Source organism: Babylonia areolata, chromosome 20 (assembly GCF_041734735.1).
Source record: "Babylonia areolata isolate BAREFJ2019XMU chromosome 20, ASM4173473v1, whole genome shotgun sequence".
In the NCBI taxonomy this organism is placed as follows: Eukaryota; Metazoa; Mollusca; class Gastropoda; order Neogastropoda; family Buccinidae; genus Babylonia; species Babylonia areolata.
Window position 1 is genome coordinate 10,944,927 of NC_134895.1, and position 10,000 is coordinate 10,954,926.

Below are 10,000 nucleotides of genomic sequence, written 5' to 3' on the forward strand. Positions count from 1 at the left end.
TGGCATGAATTTCAGGTGCAGTTATTATCATCACCATCATCAATTATTTTCATTATTATTATCATCATCATTATTATCATGGCAGAGCACTGCTTGGCATTACTTAACCCCTTCACTGCAGAACAATTGACGGAAATTGGGTCCGTGTGGCATGAATTTCAGGTGCAGTTATTATCATCACCATCATCAATTATTTTCATTATTATTATCATCATCATTATTATCATGGCAGAGCACTGCTTGGCATTACTTAACCCCTTCACTGCTGAACAATTGGCCGAAATATGGTCGGTGTGGCATGAATTTCAGATGCAGGTGTCGTCACCATTTATCATTATTTATTTATCTACTTGTTCATTCATTCATTCTTTTTTTTTAATTTCATTTTATTTATTTATTTTTTTTATTTATCTATTCATTCATTTATCATGATCATCATTGTTATAATTATTGTTGTTGTTGTTATCATTATTTTACATCATCATAATCATTATTTATTTATTTATTATGATCACCATTGTTATCATTATTGTTGTTGCAGTTATCATGATTTTTCATCATCATAATCATGATCATTATCATTATAAATATGATTATTATATTGTCATCATCGTCATCATCATTATTACTATTTCTATTACTATTACTATTATCATTTTGTTTTAGTCTGTTCATTTATCAATCTATTGTAAAAATGAAAACAAGGAAGAAGATACTGGATGTGTGGTGGGTGAGCAACCTGTCTTCTTCTCTCCCTGTACGATAATCATCATCAGCCTGAAGGGAAGAAAGGGGGTTAATTAGACCTGTGTGTGTGTGTGTGTGTGTGTGTGTGTGTGTGTGTGTGTGTGTGTGTGCGTGTGTGTGCGTGTGTGTGTGTGCGTGCGTGTGTGTGTGTGTGTGTGTGTGGTGCCCAGTGATCAGTCAGTGTGAAGGACAGTTGAGGTCAGGTCAGGACAGGTCAGGTCAGGCCAGGTCAGGTCAGGTCAGGTCAGGTCAGGTCAGAGCACTCACTCACCCCAGCCAGGGACACGGTCATCCACACGCCGCAGCTTGTACAGGTTGCCTGCCACAGGTCACAAACGCGTGGTGTGATACGATGTGATACGATGAATAATAATGATGATAATAATAATAATGATGATAATAATGGATACTTGTATAGCTCACCATCCAGAAATATATAATAATAATAATAATAATAATAATGGATACTTGTATAGCACACTATCCAGAAATATATAATAATAATGATAATAATAATAATAATGGATACCTATATAGCACACTATCCAGAAATCTGCTGTATGCGCTTCACAAAAACACTTTTGATTGCATAACACATTACATCAATGTTACATACACACACCAAAATGCGACTAAACACACACACACACACACACACACACACACACACACACACACACACACACACACACACACACTACATGGAGACTTCATTACAAGCTTCATTACCACTGGTAATTCACTCAGCCTTATTATCCCATCCAGGCAGTCGGCACGGCACACAACTGGACAGTACCCAATTACCAAACACACACAGAGCTACCTTCAACACATACGCACACATAGGCACGCACAAACATACATAAACAGAAGTGCGCGCGCGCGCACACACACACACACACACACACACACACACACACACACACACACACACACACACACGCACGCACACACACACACACGCACACACACGCACACACGCACACACACACACACACACACACACACACACACGACACACTTCCAAAATGGCAGAGACTACACTCAGCGGATAATTTCTTCGCGGTAAAAAGTTGTCGCAGACGTTTTGGAGACATGAGAACAAGAAAATCGAGCGGGAAACCAGTTGCAACTGTAACAGTAAAACCGCTCAGAACAATGAGGCGATCGGACTCCTCCTTAAAACCGGTGAGTCCTTGAATGTTTTGCGAAGCGAGTCTAGTATTAATTACATTATGTTCCTGTTTGATAGGAAAGATAATCAGTAATGAAAAAACAAACGCAATTACAAATTAGGCTGCTCCAGTGGAACTGCAGATCTATTCTATCTAACCTGGCCTATTTGAAACATTTTCTAGCATCAAGTAAGTGTGACGTTTTGATTCTGCAGTCACTTAATATCAGTGCATGTAAGCTTCCCAAACTTCCAAATTACTATTTTCCACCAGTATATGAAACTGGGAACGAGGGCAAGAAGATAAGTACTGCTATTTATATACTTAGGGAATTACAGTATAATCCATGTGAGTCTCCTGTTTCAAAATCTCCTGCAAGCTTTGACATACACTCTTGTGCAGCTACAGTAAAATTTAGCAACAACCTAATTCTTAACGTACTTTCCGTTTATCTTCCGAAAGGTTCAAATGATCGAAATACTGAGTGGCTTAGAACATTACAAGAACAACAGCCTGGTAAATGGGTAATAGCGGGTGATTTCAGTGCTCACGCTCCATTCTGGGAAAAGGACTGTAAAACTGTGACAAGCAATCGGTTAATAGAAAACATCACTGACAGCCCCTTTTATCTTATGAATGATGGTAGTGTTACTAGAATTCCTGACGTCTCGAAACACAGACCAACAGCAATTGACCTGACACAAATATCCCCAGAGCTAGTCCCACCATGTACCTGGGAAAGACATAAAGACACACTGGGAAGCGACCATGTACCTATCATCATTACAATAGCTGATGATGATAACCAGCCTGATAATAACGTCGACATAATTCCAAAATATAAATATAAAAATGCAAACTGGGATTTATTTCAAAACATTCTTACCTCTCACGATTTTGAAAAACTTGAGATTGAGAGTGTAGATGTAATGTATTCAAATTTTACAGAAGCTGTGTTATCAGCAGCTGATATGTCGATCCCAAAAGTAAAAGCTGTGAAGTCAGGTGACCGTTCAGGCAATGTCTGGTGGAATGATGCATGTGAAAAAGCAGTTAATTACAAGAAAGAAACATTTAAAAACTACCTCGCGGACAGTAAGCCCCCAAACCACAAAGAAATGAAGAAAGCAAACACTCAGAGTAATATGACTGTAGCCCAAGCTATAAAATATCATTGGTCATCATTTTGTTCACAAGAAATTTCAGATCATAAAGACTTTAATAAAGTTTGGACAAAAATGAAAGAAATGAAAAATGGAATAAAGTTACCAAAGTTTCTCAATATCAAATAACTCACAAAACAAGTTTCCATCAGATCAGGAAAAGGCAGAAATCTTTGTTGAAATGTTTGCGAAAAATAGCAAATACGAAGGCTTATCACCTGAGTGTAAAACACACAGAGACAGGGAAGAAAATAGTGCTTTATACAGTGATCCCATTCCGCAAAATGACTTGTGATTTAATTCTCCTATTATATATGAGGAGTTACAAACCGCTATAGCTTCCCTTAGCAATAAAAACAAAGTTCAGTTGGCATCGATGCACTATCGAATGTGATGCTAAAACACATCCCAAAAAATTGTATCGTTTTCCTGCACAAAATATATCAGAAATGTTAGACATCTGGAACTGTTCCACAGATATGGAAAACATCAGTAGTTGTACCGGTTTTAAAAGCAGGAAAACCTAAACGTAATAAAATAGCTACAGGCCTATTGCTTTGACCTCGCATGTCAGTAAATTGATGGAAAAAAATAGTCCTGTTTAGAATAATAACTTACTGCGAAAAATACAATATCATTCCAGTGAACCAGGCTGGATTTAGAAAAGGAAGATCAACGGTCGAACACCTAGTAAAGATTACAACTCAAATAAAACATCAGTTTGCCCGCAGAAAAAGTGTCCTAGCAACGTTTTTTGACGTAAAAAAAACCTACGATCAGGTTTGGCACAAACGTCTGTTATTCAAACTGAAATCAGTTGGAATATCTGGTAATCTCTATGGGTATATAAAAAGCTTTTTATCTAATAGAATTATTCAAGCAAGGGTGGGAACACATTATTCTTTGCCACATAAACTTGACATGGGAATTCCACAGGGCTCAGTTATAGCCCCTATTCTCTTTAATATTCTTATTCAGGATCTCCCAAAGGCATTGTCAAATCGTGTAGTTCTAGTACAGTATGCTGATGATATATGTATGTGGATGGGTGTCAATCTAAAAAAAAAGTCAACCCCACAAAGAGCACAGAATTACATACGTCGTTTGTATCAGTCTGATCTTGATAACATTGGTAATACATGTTTGAAAATGGTCTAGCTTTGTCGACTGAAAAAACATGTACGATGTTGTTTAATTCAGGTGGTAACCCGTCTAGCATACCCATTTTTAAATTACTTGGTGACGTCATTGATTATAAACAGGTAGTGAAGTTTTTAGGTGTTTATCTCACTTCAAAGCTGACATGGAACATTTACTTTGATTACATCTTAACAAAGGCAAGGAAAAGTATCAATTTTATGAAAATTATAAGCCGCTTACCCTGGGGAATGGATACAAAAAACATTGATTCATCTTGCGATGGCCCTTGTAAGATCTAGATAACCTATGCACAAGAAATATTTTTCAGTGCACCTAAATATCTATTACAAAAGATTCAAAGTGTAGACTGTAAGGCTATCAAAACTGCCCCCGGAGTGCCCTCGCATGCATCCAATCCTTAAATGAACATTGTTTGTAAGCAACAGCAAAATTCGCTGTGAGATACACTTCAATGACAAAAGAATTCATTGCCAGTGAACTGACAGTAAGATCTGACATTGATTTTCCTAAAAGAGCTAAAGCCATTTCATCACAAGAAACAGTTGCAACTTACATTTCAAATATATTAAAAGAATCTGATGTTAACATGAAAGAGTTAGCTGCAAAACCACATCATTCTCCTGTTCCCTTTTGGGAAATGTTGAAAGTGGACTTTGATATCACTTATTCTGAAACAAAAAAGGAAGAAAACATCAATATCACGACAAGTTCTGCCAGAATTCATATAACAGAAAAATATCAGAATCATCTCCATATATTTACAGATGGATCTGTTCACAAGTACTGCCAGAATTCATATAACAGAAAAATATCAGAATCATCTCCATATATTTACAGATGGATCTGTTCTCGATGACAAAAATGCTGGTGCGGCTTTCTGTATTCCTGCCTTTAAAATTGAAAAATCTTACTGAGCTAATTGCTATTATACAAGCTCTGAACTACTTAGTGAGCCATCAAATAGTTTTCTCGAAAATAGCATTCTTTGTTGATTCCAAATCAGTACTTTATGCTCTAGAATTATTCAGCCTTGAAACAAGACCTGACTTAGTTATTGAGGCAAATCATTTGGTAAATTGTTTAAGGATTAAAGGTACTGAGCTCAGTTTTTGTTGGGTGCCTTCTCATGTGGGCATTAATGGCAATGAAACTGCTGATAAAGCAGCTAAAAGAGGAGCACAAGATTCAGAAAAATCGACAAAAATACATGTCCGTCTTTCTGTAAAAGAGGCATACACTTTGTTAGAAAAATCAGCATAGGGTCGATTTCATAACCGATGGAAGTTAAAGTTTTTAAACCACAAATGAACATTATTCCCCTAGAATATTATTAAAGAAAAGATACCGAATCCATCAGCTTACTATACAAGATTAATAACCTCTACTTTCTTCCGTATAAAACTTGATGCGCTGAAGATAAAGTATAGTAAAAATGTTACATGCATCTGTGGTAAGCAGTTCAGCTTGCATCATTGTTTCACTGCCAGCAGTTACGTACCTTCTTGCCCAAGTATTTCAAAGAGAATAATAATTCTGCAGATGATTTTTATAAAGTTATTTCTGACGAGGTTCTTATGGTCGAACTTTCACAGGCATTAGTTCATAGTCCTATTTCTACATTCCTTTAATGCACTTCAGAATTGTGTTAATGGTTTCTGATTATTATCATTATTATTATTGAATTGTTGCTGTTAAAAGTAATTGCATGTTATACATTTTACGGTAGTTTTCTAGTTTACCTTTTTTCTGTTTTCCTCTTCCCGCCCCCCCCCCCCCCCCGACACAAACACGCACGCACGCACACACTACACATTCATATACATGCATGCAGTTATGTACACGTACATATGTATACACACATAGTCAAGCACAGCTGACGCAAAGGAAGTGGACCTGCCACATTTGAACTTATTGCTAAGGGAAAAGGTGAGTTTTGAGACCAGATTTAAAAGATGCAAGGGAATCAGAATGACGGAGGTTATCAGGGAGCTTGTTCCTAGTCTTAGGCGATTGGAAAAGAAAAGGATGTGTGTCCATAGGTCTTACCCTCTGACGTGAGGTATCCTGAGAAGTCGAGTATCAGAGGAAGAACGAAGCTGGCGAAACGGAGTATAGATATGGGGGAGTTCAGAAAGATACTTGGGGCCAGATCCGTTGACTGCAGAAAAGATCAGAGTGGATAGCTTATAGTCTATTCGATCAGAACCAGTGGAGAGACTGAAGGAGAGGAGAAACATGGTCACATCTAGGAGCTCTGCAAATGACTGTGGCAGCGTTATTGGAGTCTGTCTAAGATATGTGGGAAGGCCGGCCAAAAGAGAGTCGCAGTAATCCAATCTTGAGAGAACCAGAGAGCATACAAGTGTCTTGGTTGCATCGGTTGAGAGATAGTGGTGGATAGAACTGATTCTACGCAGTTCCAAAAAGGCGACTTTACATATATTCGAAATGTGCTGTTGAAAGGAAAGAGACTGGTCTAGGATTACACCAAGACTGCGAACAGAAGGAGATAGTGAAACAGGTGTGCTATTGATCAGAACAGAGTCAGGAAAGGAAGGATGTTGACGAAACGTCTTTGGACAGGCTATCATAAATTCAGTCTTATCGTCACTTAGTTGCAGCTTATTGAGAGTCATCCAGTCCTTTAGGCCAGCAATGCACTCCTGTGTCTGATTTGATATGGTACGCTACACTACGCTATGCAACGCTACACTATGCTATGCTACGCTATGCTATGCTGTGCTATGATATAATATGATATAGGATATGATATGCCATGTCATGCTAAGCTATCCTATGTTATGCCATACTATGATACGCATTGCTATGCTATGTTATATGATTTGCTATGCTATGGTACGCATTGCTATGCTATGTTATGTTATATGACTTGCTATGTTATGCTATGCTATAGTACGCATTGTCATGCTATGTTATATGATTTGCTATGCTATGCTGCGCTGTGCTATGCTATATGATTTGCTATGCTATGGGATGCTGTGCTATGCTATGCTATGTTATGATATGATCTGACATGATAATATTATTTGATATGCTGTGCTATGCTATGCTATGATATGTTATATTGCTCTGCTATGCTATGCTATGCTGTGATACATTACGGTATAGTCCGTTTCGGTACAGTACGGTGCGGTATGGTATGATATGATATGGATACGTTCATAGTGCTTGTGCGCCCGCACGGTGTGTGTGTGTGTGTGTGTGTGTGTGTGTGTGTGTGTGTGTGTGTGTGTGTGTGTCTGTGTCTGTGTCTGTGTCTGTGTGTGTCTGTGTTTGTGTCTCTGTGTCTCTGTGTGTCTGTCTCTGTGTCCATGTGTGTTTGTCTCTGTGTGCATGTATCTGTGTGTGTCTGTGCGTCTGTGTGTGTGTGTGTCTGTGTCTGTGTATGTGTGTGTCTGTGTCTGTTTTTGTGTCTGTGTGTATGCGTGTGTATCTGTGTCTGTATGTGTTTGTCTATAGTAAGAACAACAACAGCAAAAAAGACGAAAAATTAGAACAGGAAGAAGAAGAACAACAACAATAACAACAAATATGAATGAACTCATAGCCAACAAACAAACAAACAAACAAAAAACCGGCGTAAATGCGAACACCCTAGTGCAGGTGTGCACAAATGTTAATTAATCAATCCATCCCCCACATGACACAAACTACACACTCACACACACACACACACACACACACACACACACACACACACACACACACACACACACACACACACACACACACACACACACACACACACACACACCTCAGTACAGGTACTCACCGCTGGTGCTGGGACTGCCATCACCTCTGGCTCTGAACCCGCCGCCACCTGTCACATGCATCAACACATCTTCATCATCATCATCATCGTCGTCGTCATCATCGTTGTCGTTGTCGTCGTCCACATCGTCGTTGTCGTCCTCGATGTCGAAGACGTCGTCGTCGTCATCATCATCGTCGTCGACGTCGTCGTCGTCGTCATCATCATCATTATCATCGTCGTCGACGTCATCATCTTCACCATCATCATCATCATCATATTATAGCCGCGTGTCAACTCCAACATTTAGAGACACGATGCATTTCAGAAATGTGCTTTTAGTTACTCGAAATAATGATGTGGTTTCAAGAATTAAGAATATTTCAATCCTTTGACCTCTTTTTTTTTGTATGGGGGATATTAGATAACAACACACACACACACACACACACACACACACACACACACACACACACACACACACACACACACACACACACATTTATCTGAATGTGTTTTTGACAATTTCAAGGTGTAATCTGCTGTTGCAGAAGGTTTGCTGCATTGTCCAATAGGACAGTTGTTTAGTTGCAAAAGTTGTTCGATGTTAGCGTTTCCTTCTATATGCCTACGTCTCCCTGTTAATGTTTTATTTTTTTCCAATGCTCTTATCTTTCCATCACACACACCACACTCACACACAACACAACACACATTACACACACACACACAGCACACACCTACACACTGCAACGACACACACACACACACACCACACACACACACACACACATCACTACACATGCGCACACACGCACACACACATATTCTTCACCTCACCATATGTTTCACCACCACGCCGCCCCACCGCCATGGCCTCCACCCTTTTTTTTCGTTAATCACTTAAGTGGAGACGTTAAAGGTGAGACTATACAACTGACTTGCTATACACTACTACTATACCACACACACACACTTGCGATCACTCAATAACACATGGAACTCAACTCACACAATGGGGTGTGTGTGTCTGTGTGTAGTGTGGTGTGTGGACACACACACAAGGTGTGTGTGGTTGGTTTATTGAGAGAGGATGAGAGAGTCCAATCAGACACGACGAGAAAAGATCTGTGAGCATACGGAGAAGTTGGGATTCAAAAGATTCGGGGCCGATCCGTTCGACTGCGAACGTCAGGGAATGCTAATTCAGGTATGATCAGAAACGGGCAACCAGTGGAGAGACTGAAGGAGAGGAGAAACATGCTCACATATAGAAGCTCTGCAAATGAGTGTGGCAGCGTTATTGGAGTCTGTCTAAGATACTGGGGAAGGCCGGCCAAAAGAGAGTCGCAGTAATCCAATCTTGAGAGAACCAGAGCGCATACAAGCGTCTTGGTTGCATCGGTTGAGAGATAGTGGTGGATAGAACTGATTCTACGCAGTTCCAAAAAGGCGACTTTACATATATTCGAAATGTGCTGTTGAAAGGAAAGAGACTGGTCTAGGATTACACCAAGACTGCGAACAGAAGGAGATAGTGAAACAGGTGTGCTATTGATCAGAACAGAGTCAGGAAAGGAAGGATGTTGACGAAACTTCTTTGGACAGGCTATCATAAATTCAGTCTTATCGTCACTTAGTTGCAGCTTATTGAGAGTCATCCAGTCCTTTAGGCCAGCAATGCACTCCTACGCTACACTACGCTATGCAACGCTACACTATCCTATGCTACGCTATGCTATGCTGTGCTATGATATGATATATATGATATGACCTGCCATGTCATGCCAAGCTATCCTATGTTATGCCATACTATGCAACGCATTGCTGTGCTATGTTATGTTATATGATTTGCTATGCTACGGTACGCATTGCTATGCTATGTTATGTTATATGACTTGCTATGCTATGCTATGCTATAGTACGCATTGTCATGCTATGTTATATGATTTGCTATGCTATGCTGCGCTGTGCTATGCTAT

At 39.5% G+C, this 10,000-nt stretch overlaps 1 protein-coding gene across 1 annotated transcript in view; it reads right to left on the reverse strand.

The window, feature by feature from the left end:
* Positions 1–10,000, reverse strand: part of LOC143295133 (uncharacterized) — a 33,531-nt gene that overhangs the window by 2,650 nt on the left and 20,881 nt on the right. Inside the window, exons 3-4 of the mRNA XM_076606697.1 lie at positions 8,040–8,087; positions 1,019–1,066 (exon numbers count right to left, since the gene is read on the reverse strand). Coding sequence (XP_076462812.1) covers positions 1,019–1,066; positions 8,040–8,087 — 96 coding nt within the window. The remainder of the gene's footprint in view (positions 1–1,018; positions 1,067–8,039; positions 8,088–10,000) is intronic.